The sequence below is a fragment of the Schistocerca cancellata genome, chromosome 4 (assembly GCF_023864275.1).
Source record: "Schistocerca cancellata isolate TAMUIC-IGC-003103 chromosome 4, iqSchCanc2.1, whole genome shotgun sequence".
NCBI classification, from domain to species: Eukaryota; Metazoa; Arthropoda; class Insecta; order Orthoptera; family Acrididae; genus Schistocerca; species Schistocerca cancellata.
In genome coordinates this window covers 211,107,729-211,126,711 of record NC_064629.1, presented here as the reverse complement: position 1 = coordinate 211,126,711, position 18,983 = coordinate 211,107,729, and the positions used below count along the sequence as shown (strand labels likewise).

At 43.7% G+C, this 18,983-nt stretch overlaps 1 protein-coding gene across 3 annotated transcripts in view; it reads left to right on the top strand.

Annotated features, from left to right (window-relative positions):
• The window catches only part of LOC126184728 (uncharacterized), a 171,079-nt gene extending 155,762 nt beyond the window's left edge, over positions 1-15,317 (top strand). For all 3 annotated transcript variants that reach the window (XM_049927265.1, XM_049927263.1, XM_049927262.1), the window contains one exon: positions 14,483-15,317. In XM_049927265.1, coding sequence (XP_049783222.1) covers positions 14,483-14,532 — 50 coding nt within the window. In that variant the 3' untranslated portion in view covers positions 14,533-15,317. The remainder of the gene's footprint in view (positions 1-14,482) is intronic.
• Positions 15,318-18,983: the final 3,666 nt, after the last annotated feature.

Here is an 18,983-nt window from a genome sequence, read left to right as displayed (position 1 = left end):
CATGAAACCCTTGTTTCTCATGAGACAAGTGTGTTCACGAGGACAGTGTATTGTGTTCTGTTACTTCTGAAGTCTTAAAGCTTATTCCATATGATTGGACCTTCATTAAGTCTACGGTGGGGCACCATGTAAAATGCTTTCCAGAAATGTAGGAATATGGAATATGCCTGTTGTCCTTAATCCATGGTTTGAAGGATATTGTGAAGAAAAGGGCAAGCTGTTTGACTTGAGTAATGCTTTCTAAATAAATGCTGATTTGTGGACATAAAATTTCCCATCTCAAGGAAATTTATTATATTCAAACTGAGGATATGTTCAAGAATTCTGCAGCAAACTCATGTTAAGGATATTGGTCTGTAATTATGTGGGTTCATTCTTTTACCCTTATTGTACAGGGTGTATCAGAAAGAATCATCAGATTAAAAAAAAATAATAATAATAACTATTATGTTGTTGGAAATATGTGCGTGAACAACATACTGTTGAAAAGACCAAACTGTCAAGTTTCACATAGTTCCCACTAGGTGGTAGCAGCAGTGTGCGCCCACTTCAGTTCTTGTAAAAATGGTGTTGGGACAACAAAAGGTTTTTTGGATTCTACGTTTTGCGCAGTGCAGGTCATAGTAACTGTTCAGCATGACTTTTGTACTAGGTATGGTGTGGATCCTCCTACAGGACAGAGCATTAGATGATGGGATGAACAATTGCAAGAAACAGGTTGTATGTGTAACAGCAAATCGCTGGGACATCCCTGAGTGTCCGACACAGACGTTGAATACTTCTGCCATAGTTTCACAAGGACTCCGCAAAAATCCGTTCACCGTGTGGCTTAACATGCCTCCGATGTCAGTCGGGCATGTGTTGTGTCGATGTTTACACATGAAACCATACAAAATTCAGCTACTGTGAACTCTTCATGAAGGTGACAAACAACATCATGTGCAGTTCTGTAATTTCGTTCTTGGCAAAGATGGAGGATGATAGTTATCTTCCACGCTTAGTGTTTAATGACGAGGCAACATTCCATTTAAGTGGAAAGGTGAAGTGTCATAATGCAAGAATGTGGGGTACAGAACAACCACATGAAGTTGTACAACATGAGAGGGACTCTCCAAAATGTAATGTGTTTTGTGCAGTTTCACGGGAAAAGGTGTACGGTCCATTTTTCTTTACCAAAAACACTGTTACAGGAAGCACTTATCTTGAAATGCGTGAGAAGTTTCTTTTCCCACAGTTGGAGATTGATTCAAATGACTTCATTTACCAACAGGATGGGGCACCGTCACACTGGTATCTGGAAGTGCGGGAATTTTTAAATCAAAGGATACTAAACGGTGGATCAGTCGCACTGGACCAAATGATGCAGCGTTATATTACTGGCCTCTAAGAGCATCAGACCTGGGTGTATGTGATTATTTCTTGTGGGGGTTTATAAAAGACTTTGTGCCTCCATTACCAACAACAATGAATGAACTGAGACATCGCATAACAGCATCTGTGGAAGCTGTAACTCAAGACATGCTTGCTGCAGTGTGGGAAAAGTTTGAATACTGCATTGACATATGCTGTGTATCTCATGGGGGGCATATTGAACACACATGAAAAGGTATTGGGGGAAAAAATTAAGTTTCCCATTCATCAAAAACCAAAATTTGTTGTACATGCTTATTAGTTTCAGAAATATATACTTGCCAAATCGGATGATTCGTTTCGATACACCCTATACACTGCTCGACACTTGCAAAGGAACAACTGACACTTGCTAAGGAAAAATTGCTAATTGCTATGAAACGAGTGACAGTTGCTGTGGAACACCTGACCAATCATAGTAAAATGAAATCTAGAAGGCGGGATGTGTTAACTGCATCAAAGTCTGGGCATGAACACTCTGTATGCATTGGACAGTTCACGCAGTAAGGTGTTTGACAAAGGTGGTTGTGGAAAAGATCAGCTGGATGACTTGAAGACTGTAAGAATGTCACTACTGTTCCCAAAGCAGTGGGTGTGTCCAAAAGTGTCATCTTGTGATTAAAAAAGGCTGCTGAAGGTGGAAATGCTATGCGCAAGTATGCCGGTGGTCGTGTACAGACCGTCACACTGCAAGAGGGTTAACATATACCCTAGTGGGGAAAAGGAACACACATTTCACTCCTGGACAGATCACTGCAGGACTGCAACCAGTACACAAGTGTTTGCCAGAACCATATTGTGGTGATTAAATCAGGCTGGTTGATATGCTCGGAAGCCTGCTAAATGTATCCCAATTCAGCCACGTCATTGTCGAGAAAGAGTTCATTGGCATAGGAAGCATGTTGGTTGAGGTCAGCAGCAATAGTCCAGAGTGATGTTCTCCAACAAATTCCATTTCACTGTTGCTAATGACTGGCCATCAGTTAATGTGGAGAGAGGTGGGAACACATTACACACCACAGAATGCTCATGAACATCATCGGTATGACCTAGGCTTTATATTGTGGGCAGGCATTATGCATAACAGCCGAACATTTCTGCATATCATTGTGTGAGGTACCATTACAGCACAGTGGTATTGCAGGGAGATTATTCTGGATCATGTCCATCTCTTTAGGGTGTGGTAAGTCCCAGCTTTGTTTATGGATGACAATGCCTGCCCACACAGGACCACTGTGGTGTCAAACACATCGGAAAGTGAGGATATTGAATATATGGAATGGCCCCTGTAGAACATGTCTTGGATGTTCTTGGCAGACACATTCCTCAATGGACATCCCCTCCCTTTACTGTGTAAGAACGGAAAACTGCCTTGAGAGTGGAGTGGGACAATATCCCCAATGATGTCTCAGCTGTTTGGTAGTCAGTGTGCAAAATGTGCATTAGTGCCAGAGGAGGCCATATTCCTTACTGAGAAATCAATATCAACCTTCATGTCGGGAATCTGACCTGTGTCAAAAACGAACCTTATTTATGCCTTTTATCCTGCTTTCCCATGTGGTGAAATAAGTACCCATTTTTTATAGTAAATATACCACTCCAACTCTGCTATATACTTACTGTGTTCACTGTCATCTGTCATTGCCTGTGATTATTCCTATACAACAATGTCTCTGTTCCATAGCAGTTGTCAAGCATTGTGTACAGTAGTCATCTGCACTTTTTTTCCGTTAGCTTGGGTCATTGCAGTGGGCAAGAAATTTGCAATAAATGCAAGCTAAGTAAGGGGTCGTAGCCATAGGGTGCCCTTTCTAAAACCAAATTGGGATTCAGTTTGGACCTAGTGACTTAGTTGTCTTATAGTTACTTCTCTGCACCAGGAATACCTATTACTGTGTCCTCCATATGGGAGTCTGTGCGATGGTCAAACAATGGTATGTTTGTATTATCTTCTTGCGTGAATGATTTCTTAAATGCAAAATTTAAAACCTTCGCTTACCATTTGCTGTCATCTATTGCTGCACCAGACTGGATAGAAGCCTTCAACCTACTTAGTGATTTTACGTAGAACCAGAATTTGCTTAGGTTCTTGGCAATATTTTTTGCTAAGATATGATAGTGGATGTTGCTGTATGCTTCACGCATTGTTGTTTTACAGATGCACTTAATTTCCGTTAAGTTTTGCCTGTTGTCATTAGAGTGTTCTTCCAGAACAAAGTGTGCAATAGTCTGCTGCTGCATCAGCATTTTCGGAATTCTGTTACTAACCCTTCCAGTACCACAGAGGTCAATGTGATCCCATAAGCACATTCATAATATATGTCTCCCTTGTTTCCAAAACTATTGTTTTCAAAATATGACAGTCTCCCTCAGAGTCAGTTGTATCCAATGATTTCATGTCCAGTTTTATATTTACAACTGATAAAAATGTATTCATTTTTTCCGCTGAATTATGTGACCCCAATCTAATTTCTTTTTGTTTCTTAAATGTAACATTTATGAAATCAGAATTATGACTGTTACATAGAAGAGCTGTAATAAGGTTTTTATGTTAGTTCATTAAAATACTGCCAATTTCTCCCATGTAAACTGCTTGGAGTCTTTACGACACCAGTGGTACTCTGTGAAACAAAAACCTGGTAATATCCGGATTAAACCACAGTAGGTCTTAGTCATCCTTAATCCACTTGCTCGACACATACTTCTTCAGAATGCAATTTAAAATCAGTTCAAACTTCGCCCATAATTCCTCTACATTCATCGTACTGGAACTAAATGACGTCCACTCATTGTCCTAGTGGTGTGCTGACAACTTCCTATCTGCTGTTTCTAGGAGAAATACTCGCATAGCCTTCTTGACGGTTTTATTAACTTCAGTAGTGACAATAAGATATTATAATCACATGATCTTTGTACTAACTGTTGATGAGCTCAGGCCTATTTGTAGCTACATGGTTTTAAATATTTCCATCGCGTGTGGACTGCCCAACCAGCTACTCAACACAGTTTTTGGAAAACATCTTCAAAATGACTTTACAAAACTGTTTGTCTCTACCACCTGCAATGAATCCATAGAGGTCCCAGTCTATACGTGGTAGGTTAAAGTTGTCTCCAACAAATATTGCACGCGCTAGGTATTTCTGCACTGCTGAGTGTAGACTTCCTTTGAATGATTCTAAAACTTTAATGGTGGAATGGAGTGGCTAGTAAAAGCATTCAATAATTAACTTAATTTCATGTAGGACTGTTACTTGCATCCAGATAACTGCACAGTTAGACTCAGCTTCGACCTCAATAGACTATGTTTTTTGTCAACTGCAGTGAACACTGCTCTTCCTGTGGTGTCTGTTTGTATGTTATATGTTCAATGCCTTGCTAAACGTTTTGGAGCTTTTTACTTTGGGTTTAACCAGCTCTCTGTTCCGAGAATAATTTGAGTGTAACTTCCTGGAGGGCAGTAAATTCAAGAACTGCATTACAAATACTTAGACAGTGTACTATTAAAATTTTGGGAATCACTGTGTCTTTACTGTGTTGCTATCTGATTTCACTCGCTGCGTACTGACTGGCAAGGGTTCATCAGAAGACTTCAAAGTATCACCTAGCTGAAAAAAACCCCATGTGCACTCCACACGTACTCTGTACCCGAGTAGCTGCTTCCTTTGTGTTGTGTACCCCTGACTTATCAATTATCCACCCCATAACACAAGTCCAGAAATCTGCACCTGAGATCATCATAGAATCGACAAAGCCTTCGGTTCGATACTCCACTCTGTTCCAACCCAGAGGACCACAATCAACTCTGGTAATGTAGCTGCAGATTGTGCACTCAGGTTGCACCCTGTGTGTGAGGCTAGCAATCTTCACCACTTTCATGTCAAGTATCTGAAATATGGTAGCCTCCTGACCATGCAGTGATCACATTGTTGGTGCGTGCACTACATACTCCCCATGTGTGCCAAGGAGTATGTGCCCATTGTGAGTGCAGCATGGAGACTCCTGGCTACGGCTTACTGGCCAGCCAGGTAACTGTTACTGTTGCTGGATGGTGCCCATGGGGAGAGCCCCCCCCCGTTTGGAGTGGGTGGCACCGTAGCAGATAGTTTGCATGTGAATTGACAAACTTTCTCCCACTGGTGGTCACATGGCCCCAGCAGCCTCTTCATATGGAAAGGTCCAATGCGTTCCCTTCCCTGGCCACATTGTGGGAGGAATGTAGGACTAAACAATAAGTAGCAAAATCCTCCCCCAAATACTTGGTCTGTACTGGGACCAACAGGGACACGTTTTTGGGCTAAAGCCTGTATTTTTTGTTTTAACACACTGAGGACAAATATGGGGAAGTTGCAGCTATCTCTAAGATGCAGAATGGTTCCCTCCTGATAAAAAGTCATCTCCTGACCAGTTACAGACGCTGCTGTCTTGTGAAAACTTGAGTGACATAGCTTTGACTGTCACTCCCCACGTGAGTCTCAGTATGGTCCAGGATGTTATCTTTCACCATGTTCATCTTTCACAGTCTAACGATGAGCTGCAGGCCAACTTACGACAATGGGGTGTGCACTTCATATGTCGTGTCCGTAGGGGACCAAGGGTAAACAGAGTTGCTATTGGGGCCTTCATCGTGGCTTTCTAGGGTGATACAGTGCTTGATAAGGTCAAGGTGATGGTCTGCCACTGTGACATGAAACCCTATGTTCCTCCTCCTCCTATGAGATGCTTCAGGTATATGTCTTACGTCTTCCTGTTGCACTGCTTCCCCATACCGAGCGAGGTGGCGCAGTGGTTAGCACACTGGACTCGCATTCGGGAGGACGACGGTTCAATCCCGTCTCCGGCCATCCTGATTTAGGTTTTCCGTGATTTCCCTAAATCCTACAGGCAAATGCCGGGATGGTTCCTTTGAAAGGGCACGGCCGATTTCCTTCCCCATCCTTCCCCCACCCGAGCTTGTCCTCCGTCTCTAATGACCTCGTTGTCGACGGGACGTTAAACACTAATCTCCTCCTCCTGCTTCCCCATTTCTGCAGGGATTGTGGATGTCCTCTGCACGTGAACATTCCTTGTGCCCCTCTCCCCACTTGTGTAAACTGTGGCAACTTCCACTCTCCCTGCTCACCAGGTGGCTCAATTTTCAAGTGTGACAGGAAAATCCAGGAGTATAAGACCCTGGACAAGTTCACATTTCATGAGGCAAGAAGAAAGTATAAGTTTCATAATCACGTACAAATGACGCAACATTATGCTACAGCTGCAATGTCGTCCCCATCTTTGTTGACGTGAGCTCTGAGTCCCCCGCTAACATCAAACCCCCCCCCCTCCCTCCCCCACCTGTTGGCGTTCCTTCTGGTGCTTCACTGCACCCACTTCGGGAGCATTGGCTCCCCATCTGCCGAGTACAGTGGTCTACATCTCCCAGTAGTAGGTGCCTCCTCATCCTCCTCTCTTTTCTAGCTGGGAAGAGGTCCCTCGGGACTCTTCCTTCCTTGGTTCTTGCTGATCCACTGCCAGATGCCAACGAGTGGCTGAAGGAGCCACAGGCTGCTGGCTGTCAGACTTCTTGTTCTTCCTCTTCTCCTGAAACCAATTCAGGGAAACCTTCTCAGTCCTCATCTTCTAAGGAGGAGGACAACAAGGAGGATAAAAACAAGTCTTCTAAGATGAAGGAAACTCCAGTGGTCCCCACACCACTGGACTCTACATGTACTCTGCACAAGTTGGAGATCCCGGTGGCCCCTGAGGCACTGGATCTCCCCAGGCAGTTTGTTGCAGAACCTGTGTCAGTGGATCACCTGATGGCTCAACTGGTGCAGCACATGACCGTGGGTCATAATCTGCCTCCCTCCCCCCCCTCCCCCCCCCCCATCCCACCCCCTATCTTGGTCGCTCCATGCCCCCACTGTATTCAGACAGTGTGATTCTGCAGTGGATTTTTGAACCACCTGGTTGAGCAATGGCAGCTTTTAAGCACTTACCCTGCATTCTGTATTGGCATTGCCATTGCCATTCAGGAAACATGGTTTCCAGCAACATGGGCCCTTGCTCCTTTGTGGCTACTGAGGTTATTTTAAGAATCTTACTGACAATCAGAAGGTATCAAGTGGAGTTTGAACTTGTGTATTGGTCTGTATACAGTGACCTTGTGCCTCTTGATACACCACTGGAGGCTGTGGCTGTTCAGGTAAGGACGCATCAGGATTTTACCATTTGTAATGTTTATTTCCCTCCCAGTGATGTTTCCAAAGATGTACTGTCTGCATTACTCTCTCAGCTCTTTCCACATTACTTCAACTGCTATAACCCTTTGTGGGGTGGTACAAGGATTGCTGGCCATGTTAAAGACATCAAAATTTTACTGCCACAGCTCGATGTTTGACTATTGAACTCTGGTGCTCTCACACACTTCAGTGTGGTTCAAATGGCTCTGAGCACTATGGGACTTAACATCTTAGGTCATCAGTCCCCTAGAACTTAGAACTACTTAAACCTAACTAACCTAAGGACATCACACACATCCATGCCCGAGGCAGGATTCGAACCTGCGACCGTAGCAGTCGCACGGTTCTGGACTGAGCGCCTAGAACCGTGAGACCACCGCGGCCGGCACTTCAGTGTGGCACATAGAACTTATTCGGTCACTGATATCTCCTCCTGCAGCCCAGGTATTCTAATATTTATCCACTGGAGGGTCCCCAATGACCTGTATGGTAGTGACCACATCCGTATCTTCCTGTCACTTCATTTCTACTGTCCTTGGTTCCCAATTGTAAGGCAGTATTGATGTGGCTGTTCAGTGTATGACAACAGCCATTCTTTTGGCTGCCACCCAAGCCATCCCCTCTTTGTTTCCTCAGGATCCCCCGTTCAGAAGACAGCACCTTGGTGTACCCCAGAGATCGCTGCTGCCATTAGAGATCGTAGGCGGGCTCTCCAACACCATAAATGGCACCCTTCATTGGAGCACCTCATTGCCTTTAAATGGCTCCGTGCCCACATCCGTTGCCTCATAAAACAATGACAGCAAGAATCCTGGTAACAGTATGTTTGCACCGTTGGATCACATACCTCTTCATCACAACTGTGGCCAAATATCATACACCTTTACAGTTTCCAGTCCCCTGCAGGTGTACCAAGTATTTTCGTAGATGGTACCATTTACTCTGATCCAGACACTGTTGCCAAACATTTTGCTGAGAATTACACCCACGCATCTGCGTCTGAGAACTGCCACCCAGCCTTCTGGCTCATTAAACAGCAGGTGGAGTGAATGTGCCTATCAATTACTACCAGCCACCTGTAGCCGTATAATGCTCCATTCAGTGAATGGGAACTTCAGTGCCCAAGCCTATTGCCCTGATATGACCTGAGGGCCAGACCGTATCCACAATCAAATACTGAAACATCTCTCGGTGCACTGTCAGCATCATGTACTCGCCCTCTTTAATGGGGTCTGGAACGAGGGTGAATTGCCATCTCAGTGATGAGAAAGCGCGGTAGTTCCTGTGCTGAAACTGGCCCTGACCCCGTAGAGATGGACATTTATCGCCCAGTCAGCCTTAATGACATTCTGTGTAAGTTGCTCAAATGCACGGTGAGCAAGTGGCTGTGTTGGCTGCTTGAGTTTTGGGGCCTATTGGCTGTGTCTCATGGCAGTTTTCGCAAAGACTGCCCCACTGCTGATAATTTGGTTCATCTGTAGTCCATCATCTGAATGACCTTTGCATGTCGTCAGCACCTCGTCAATGTCTCTTTCGATCTTTGGAAGGCTTAAGACAGAACATGGCATTATCACATCCTTATTATGTTTCATGAGTGAGGTCTCGGGGTCCACTCAGCATTTTTCTCAAGAACTTCCTGTCACACCGTACACTCTGGGTTCAAGTGGGAGCTTCACTCAGTACTGATAGCCAAGAGAACATGGTCCCACAGGGCTCTGTACTGAGAGTCCCCATCTTCCTGGCTGTCATCAATGATCTTGCAGCGACTGTGGGATATTTGGTATCGCCCTCCTTGTATGCCTATGATGTTTGCTTTTATAATTGCTCCTCTAGTATGGGTGTCACTGATCATTGCCTTCAGGGTGCTATACAAGTGGTGCAGTCATGAGCTGTCACCCATGGCTTTCAATTTTCAGCTATCAAGACTCGTGTCATGCACACACCCAGAGCTTTACCTAGACGATCAATTACTACTATTAGTTTATATGCACCACTTTCTGTGACTGGTCTTAGATTTCTGGCTGACGTCGCTTCCCCACCTTTGCCAACATAAGTGAAAGAGCTGGCGACACCTCAATTCCCTTCTCTGTCTCAGTAATACTGGCTGGAGTGCAGATCGCTCTACCCCTTTGTGGCTCTACAAAGCCCTGATTGTGCCCCATATTGACTGTGGGAGTCTTCCATATGGTTCAGCATCATCCTTGGCACTGTGGATACTGGACATCATTCGTCATTATGGAGTCCAACTTGTGACAGGAGCCTTGCAAACTAACCCTGTGAACAGCCTAATAATCGAGGCCGGAGTCTCTCCATTACCAGTCAGGTGCCAACAATAGCTGCTGTATTACACTACACATGTTCATAGCTTCCCTGAACATCCCAATTACTGTTTCCTTTTCCATGGAAGGGAGTTCCACCTCCCAGAACAGCGACCCAGAACTGGGTTCACAATTGCTGTGCACGCCTCCAGTGTCTATGTTTAGAACTGAAACTTCCTCCATTCAGGGTGTATACGACCCGGGACAACCGGGAAATCTGGGAAAAACCCGGGAATCGTTTCATCCGGGAGAAAACCGGGAAAAACCCGGGAATTTTTCGGAATTCCGGGAATTTTTCATTGTTTTAGCTTTCAGTTAAATTTTTGTAGTTTTGATTGCAGAATTGATTCTCTAGCAATGTTATTGTATCCTGCTACTGGAGAATGATAATGCAGCAATAAAATATAAACGAGAGGGAAAAAAATAAAACTTTAGTGGCAAAGGAAATGTGCAATTTACAACAAAACACCGTGCACGCACAAGCGTCTGCAAATAGCAAAAATATGTCAAAGGCCGTAGGGCGCAGACTGTAATTCTTCGTAACAATAAACTGCTTGCGATGAGCATGACGTCACAACTTTTCACATTAAGGTTCGTTTGACCAGTTGTCAGCGGTCTGTTGCGCATGCGCATTTCACTCGCTTATAAGCAATACCTTCTCCCGCTTCCCGCTACTTGAAGTTTGGCTGTTACCTGTATCGGTAGTAGCAGCAAGCAGCCAGATGCAAACGAGAAAAATTGTTCTCGCATGCCCTAGCTGCCAGATTCGCGCTTGCACAGAGTTGTCTGAGTTGTAGTGGGGAGGGGGCTAGTCTCCACGTGACCTGTTTTTACGTTAAGTGATTTCGCTGCTTCTCTTCGTGTCCAGCTCCCACGTCAAATGAAAACAAAACGGATTTCTGTGGCCAGGAGCTATCAAGTGAATTAAAATACATTCATAGGAGGACAAAAATATATTATTAATTTCAGTTTTCCTATTTTATTTTATTTCCAAGTTAGTAGCAGTCAAGCATTAATCGCCTTGCAGAACAATGAATTTATTTTTGCAAGTTTGCTAAAGAAATTTGGCTTTATTAATCTTTCCACTGAGGCAATCATTTTATTTGAAACTAAGTGTTTCATTCTACAGTATTGGCTAGTTCCAACTGTTCGCTGAATTTCAAGTGCACGTTATCATCGTCTGCCATGTATGGCATTATGCCATAATAAAGAACCAAAAATGAGATCGTAGAGTACTGGTACTCCAAGAAAATTTACATCCCAAAAACCATACTGAAAAGCTTAATATCAGATGGGACCTACTTCATTGTGAATCTGGAAATAGCCAATTTGCGCTTCAAGCCGAATTATGTATTTTAGTATGGTTTACGAAATTCCGATGCTCTTTGGAGTATCCTCTGATGCCCTGTTTCTTTTATTGTGTAATGTAAGCTCTCTTAGTGCTTTATACACACGAACATGCGGGCCTCCTACACCACTGTAGTTGCAGACGCACAATAATGCCTGTTTCCTGGCAACTGGTAAATCGAACCTATTTCTAACAGTCTTCGGATAGTATTGCGAACGGTAGCTAGAAAAGCTTTACTTTCAAAGTAAATTTCTTTTTACTCAAGATGAATTATGTTACGTGTGAGAAAGTGGGATGGATTTCTAAATCACAGAGCGTTCGAAACTGAACTTTTTGAGGACCAGCCACTTACAAGAATTTCGAGCCGAGACATTTATGTCATAATTTTAAATTTACTAGCACATTTGTGTGATGTATTTTAAAGTATAACACACACAAAAAAGATCAATATTAGATGTGAAAGCTTAGCTTCTGTTGTAGAATGTTAGAGACCAATATTATATGAGAAAGCTTAGCTTTTCTTGTAGATATACGGTACTGTGTACATTAATGTAAACCGCTAACTTTTCCTCTTGTGTGTTCGCATGTAACCAGTGATCTTGCTATTGGCTGACTATAACACGTGTCCTATGCTCTGAATAGCTGCTGTCATCGTCTGGCGAGATCTCGTGGCTTGAGATATGATTCGCTTACAAAAGGACATCGCAACCTCGGTTTCAATGCTCTGGAAACTAACGCGCTGTGTTTGGTGCAATTAGAATTTATACTTTCGTAATATAAAAATATGCAGCGTATATGTTGCTGCAAATCAAAGGTCTTTCCAAAACTTCTCTCCTTTTTTATTAAAAGTCTCTCCAAAACTTCTCTGCCCCGTCTTTTTTTTTTTTTTGGGAAGTTCTACGCGATTGTATAAAACGTTAATCATTCAAAGGATTGATAAGTTTTACAGTTCCGAGGGAAAATCTACGGAAGATCTACTGTCACTTAGCACAGAAAAAGTGTATTTCCGCCCGGGAAAAAGCATATTTTTTAAACGGGATATCCGGGAATAATCCGGGAATTTTTTCTCCTTGTTCCCATATACACCCTGTCCATTGTCGCCTCTGGTCAGGGAGACATCACATCTACCCCTCCAGTGTGTACCATGACCTCGGATTTGCCTCAAAGTCGTCTTTGGTGCTGAAGATTCTGTTGACACCACATTTTTTTGCTGCCTGTTCTTGGCTGTCCTTGGGACACATCTGGTTTCAGAAGAGGTATTCAGTGACAAATAGGCCAGACGTCTGCAGTGTGTTCACTGCTGAATTGATCACCATTAAATTAGCCCTCAGCCATTTTGTCCTTGCATCAGCAAGAGTATCTCAGTCTGTAGTGACTTCCTCAGTAGCCTTCAGGCTATAGCCCAGTGCTACTCTACTCACCTACTGGTTATGGATATCCAGGATCTTGACTCTGGCCTCCATCAGGCTGTGGGACCAGTTGTTTTTGATTGGACCAATGGTCATGTTGGGATTTCGGGGCAAATGAACAAGCTGACTGGTTGGCCAAGCTGGACACCAGGATACTGATTCTGGAAATGGAGGTCGCAGAACCGGACCTTCAGTCATTTATACGTCATCAGTTGCTGGAAGTCTGGATCTCGGAATGGTCAACTCTGATCTTTCCAAACTGAGGGCAATTACGGAGACCATGACCACATGGCAGTCTTCCCTTTGTGCTTCTTGGACGGAATCCACTGTCCTCAGTTGACTCTGCATTGGCCACACTTAACCGACCCATGGCCACATTCACAGATATGTGGACCCCCCCCCCCCCCCCAATGCCGATGTGGAGCCCACCTGACCGTACCCCACTTACTCATCGGCTGCCCTAATTTGGCTGCTTTGAGGCAGCATCTTAATGTTCCTGACACGCTCCCTCTGCTACTAACAGCTGACCACCCACTGATCTGGTGGTTTCTGTTCCTCCCTGTAAGCTAGGGCTTTTTGGCCTCATTTACCGCCTGAGGGGTTGGTGGGGCAAACCACATACCCCCCTGTCGCCCTCCAGAGTTCCTTTGGAAACCCTCTCTCATTTTTTGGTTTTAATGCTTTGTCTTGACAGATTTTTTAATAACTTGTCTGCACTGTTGTTTCCTGGGCTTTTATCTCTGTTTTTTATTGTGTTAGTTACACTTCGGCATTCCAGAATTTGCTTTACGCCTCCTTCCTTCGACAACCACTTCCAATTTGCCACTTAAAGGGTTAAGGGGCTCATGACCTTGCAGTTCAGTCCCTTGCATTCCAAACCAGCTATCCCACTGGTCCCCTCCTAATTGAGACGTGACCATCACTGGCACTGAGGCAAAACCAGTTTCTTTCAGAAAACACAGCAATCCTCCACCCTGCCATCCAATGAGCTCTCGCTGGTCACCGCTGGAGTTGTCCTTGAAGTAAATGATTTGAAGCAGATTATCGGGTCTCTGGGGTGCCAACTGTTACTCAAACTGCTGCTGCAGATGCAGTACGATGTGCCAGAGCCATACACAAAACACAATGATCTCTCTTGGTAGTGCCCAGTGGCCTTCTGGAGCCTGGTCTTCTTGCAATTGTACATTCTCAGGACCATCAACTCAGTCATGTACAGTGGCTACATTCTTGCCAAGTCTTCCTACAGTATCGCAGAAGGAACACCCAGCTTCTTGCAGCCGTACTACAGGACCTTGTTCAAACTGAGTGAAGTGTTGCTAGTGATATCTTTGTCATCTTGAAGGCTATTATCAACTCGGCACGTCCAATCTTGGCGGTAACTAATGCTCATGACTGTTGCAGTGTGTGGTTAGAGCAAACCTGATTGCAACCTCATAGTGGCACTACTAACACCACTCTTATGTGATTGGCACAAATTTGAACAGACATCATCTTCCAGATGTAGAAACATGCATACCACGTTTTGTTCATATCTCTCAACTCCTTTTTGGTTTGTGATTTTTTTGAAGGTGCATATTCTCAGCTAGTTTTAACAATGGACGGTTCCAGTAATGTGAAATATTAATGAAACATTTTTTTCCCTTCAGTGTATTTTGAATTCACCAAAGCTACATGTACTTACAGAATTGATGTTCTTTGCTCTATATTTACTGTAACTTTTTGTGATATAGTTCAATAAAGCAATAATGTTTTAGCAAGTTGTTGTTGTTCCTTTTTCAGGTTCAGTTTTTCCTTTGTCAGAAGAAGATGAAAACTCACAAAGGAACTAAGAAGCCACTTGTAATGCATGTTGTGAAAATAGGAATTGATCTATTTTTGCTGTTCATTGTAATGCATTTTTAATCATGTGCCATCTTTGTGTAGTGTTTATGGAATTAGTATTTAATGGTGTACACTAGTTTTAAAATTGCCTAAAAATTGGGTTGTAATAGAAAATGACATTGAAATTGTTATGTGTGGGGTACTCTGCAGCTTGTAAGTATGTGTTAAAAGGTATCATGCTGTGCACTATGAGCTCCATAAAAAAAGCCAGACCAGTATTAATGCACTATCACCAGTGGCATCCACCCAAATTCCAGTCTGACAATTAAGTATTTGTAAATGCAGTTGATGATGCACAGCAAAATGTCTTTTAACAGAAACTTGCAGTATATTATAATCGGCAATTATTTTTAAATCAAGTTACACAAGAAATTCTAGAATGACTGATACATGAATTTCAAAGACAATGTGGTGAATATTGTGAAATGACTATTTCCATTTATTGGAACTGCTATTGTGCATTGAGTTGGAATATCAAGAAGTTCTAGCTATATTTGATATTTGGAACTGAAACAGTGCTTGTTGAATATTGGCACTATTTATATTTGCGGGAATTGTTAGTGACACAGTTCAGTGTCGGAAGCATTTTACACTTTGGATGCAGTGCCAGTTTATATTTTAAAGTTCTGATTTAGTAAATCATGTAATGAATTTTATAGTACTGAAAATGAATGTGGAGCTATTTTTATATTTTTTTAAAATAAAAATGTTTTTCAGCATTGGTTTAATGTTAGTGACAGTGTTTATTGTTTTATCACATGTCATTATAGATCTATGTCCAGTAAAATGAATTAAAGGTAGTATTCAAACAATCCAGGCATCATACCCAGAAGATGTGCATATGATGTAAGTGACCATCTAAGTGTACTGCAAATGTACTGAAGACGTCAGGATATATGTTTACCTTTTTGAAATAGGAATAAGGTGGAATCCAGTTATTGTAGAGTCCTCTGGAAGGGAAAATATAAGGGTTAGTGTTAATTTTGGGTGGGGAGGGGAGCTTCCATCAATTCAGAGTTACAGCAGGTTTCACTGACTTCACCAGCTTGTTAACTAGAGCCGTTTGGCCCCAGTGTGTTCATGACACTACCTCCAACAACACAGTAGTGCTTACTAATGAAATTAGTGTCAGTAGACAGGGAGCATTTGCATATGATAATGAAATGAAAAGAATTGTCAGCATTTATACTAAACCTTATCATGAAACTACTATGTTAATTTCAAAATGTTTCTGAACATTGTATAGTAACTTATATGTACAGTTAACTCTATAACAGAAAGGGTATTCTAACTTGCCCTGATCTTATGCACCAGAGAAAGAATGGAGAAATAGCAAGGAAACAGAGGGAAAAAGTGCTATAACTCGGTATGTAATACTTGGATACACACAGCAGCATTAGGCCACTGGCACACTACACTTCAAATATTCTGTCAACAGCATCTGTGCATGCTGCCCACCAGAAGCTGTCTGTAGTGAGCCACATGACATGTGCACACAGCATGGCATGGCATCCACCTTGCTGTCTACCAAAGCCCTTCTTTCTAAGTGCAATGCAGCAGGCACTTGCCTTCATATTGTGTTCATACTTATTGTCAGCAACTGCTTGTGTCAGTACCTGTATTGTTCCTGTGTTGGAGTTTTCAACCTGGTTTGCTTGTACATGCAAAAATAATAAACTTTAGTTCGTGGTGACCGTGCTGGTGTTTGTGTCCTACAATATGATAGAAATGGTGACAAGTGTTGTGGTCACTTCTGTGTACTCAGTCGATTTGGTTGTTCCTTCAGTTCTCTTGTCCGTGGGGGCAGTGCTCCAATCTCTCCTCGAGCAGTGCAAGCTCTTACGGTTGTTATCATAAACTTGTCACCTGCATTGACTATGCAGGCTTCCATGCCGTTGTCGTACCCACTGCCCTTTCCCCCATAAGGCAATGTGGTTGAAGACTGGGAGGCTTAGGGGAACTGACTTTGGCAACACTTCCTCACTTTTGGTGTCACTGCTGCAATCATGTTTAGGGCTTTGTTCCTTTCTTGAATTTCTCCTCAGATCTACTTGTTGTTGTGCTAGTTAGCCCCACTCCTGGAACCTGCGTTGCTTTTGTTCAGCAAAATGTGTAAGTTGTTGTCCAGTTATCACAGTAAATGCACGCATGTCACTGCAATGCGTGTAGAGCGCTATCATTGTCATTAACAGCCCCACCAGTGCTACCAGGCGTGAGAAGCTGAACTTCACGAACTCGGTCATCATGGTGTCTGTGCTAAATCTATGGTCTGTGATACCATAATTTGGTTGGCTCCTGACTAGGTACATCAACGTGTGCTACAGTATGAGAATCCCTCTTTGTCTGAAGTATTAAATATTGTTCAATCTTCCGATGTATCTCATGCTATTAGTGATCGGATTTAGGCTTAGTGTGACATCGTCGGATTGTGTCCTGTTCCTGGTGGTTGGGTGTTAGTCAGTTTTGGGGAGTCGGTGATGTGGCAGTCATAAATGCAGCCTCCCCACAGCTATGTGTCAAACCACCACCACCACCACCACCACCACCACCACAGCAACAGAAGCGCTCCATGCTCCCAACTTTGCCCATTCCGTTCCGTGCAACTTGACAGGGCTGTGTGCCATAAGTGCTGGGCGACTAGCAACAACTGTAGGAAAAAGAGCATATGGCATCTGTCTCTCTTCCCAGTCACCTCTTGCTGATGTGGACATGGATGTCAATTTTTTGTCTCCAGTGCTTACGAATCATAACAAACTGTTTATCAAAATGTGAATGATGGACAAAGTGGTCGTATTACAAATGGTTGTGGGTGCAGCTGTAACTTCACTGAACTCACAAACTTATGGGGATTTGGGATATCGGGTGTTGTCTCCAGGTGGTGAGGTACAACAAGCAACATAGTCCAATTGTGGGGAAAATGATGGCTCCCAATATGTATAAATGTATGGTTCATACCTTGGCTTTTTTGGTCATGGATGATGCTGGTACCGCGAATTTGTTCGGTCATGATGCATTCAGTGCTTTTGGTTTTTCCGTTTCGGATACTGTGCCCCTCATTTCTGACCAGGCCACTTACTAGCAGTTAGATTCTGTGTGTTCTGAGTTCTCGTCTCTCTTCTTGGTTGACTACATGCATGCGCAAGCGCAATGCCCTCCACCTCCTGGCCCACGTATCTTTGGGTGCAGACAATGCTACTCTGCAACTTTACCGCTCTCTGGTCTCGTCCAGACTAGATTATGTTAGTTTAGGTTTATGGCTCAGCAGCTCCTTCCACTCTGAAAATACTGACCCTGTTCACCATTGTGGAGTGTGTATGGCTGTTAGTGCCTTTCGCACTAGTCCCGTTGACAGTCTCCTCGCAGAAGTGGGGATTCCCTTTCTACAAATACCGTGGAGCCAACTCCTAGTTTCTTAGGCAATATCACCATTCGCTGATTCCCTGACCATCCTGTGTACCCTGTTCTCTTTGCAAACAAGGGATGTCTCCCTCCTGATAACCACCCACAAGTAGGATTGGCAACTGGAATGTGTCTTACTTCCCCCCCTATCAGGATTTCCAACTCCACTCACTGGAATGCGTCCTTTGTATTTCCACCCACATCCCCCCCCCCCCCCCCCCCTTGGATGGTGCCTAGACCACAGGTTAGGGTGGATCTATTCCAGGGGCCTAAGGTCTCTGTAACCCTTATGGTCTTCGGGTATCTTGTATGTTTTAGGGTGCCACCATTTTCTACACTGATGGTTCTAAGACGATAGATAAGACGGGATATGCTTTCATGTCTCCTACTGGTTTAGAACACAATTTATTGCCAGGATCATGTAGTGTATTCACAGCAGAGCTGCTAGCCATTCACAGGAGCCTCCTTTTTGCTACTAAGGGCGACCCATAGTGATTTAATATCTACTGACTCAGTGAGCAGCATGCAGGCTATCAACCAATGCTACTCTCGCTACCCTTTGGTCTCTACTACCATGACCACCTCTCTGCCCATGGTCATGCCGCCTGCTCAGTTGTTTTTCTCTGGGTCCCACATCATGTGGGTGTCCCAGTGAATTAATTGGCTGACCGTTTAGCTAGAGAAGCAGATACTTACCCCATTGCCTTTCTTGATTCCAGCTGTGGATATGCGGATCTACATCAGATCTCTCTCTTCGCCCAAAAGTGGGATGACATCAGGTGCGCTACTGCCCTCAGTAATAAACAATGCACAATCAAGGAGCCTACTGTGGTTTGGCACTCTTCCTTCCGCTCCTCTCGGAGGGAGTCCTCTGTCTTATGCCATCTACATATTGGCCATACCAGGTTCACTCATTGTTTCCTCTTGCCTAACAAACCACCCCCACAATGTGGTTGTGGAGAAGGACTGACGGTATCTCCTATATTGGCCCTTTGTACGT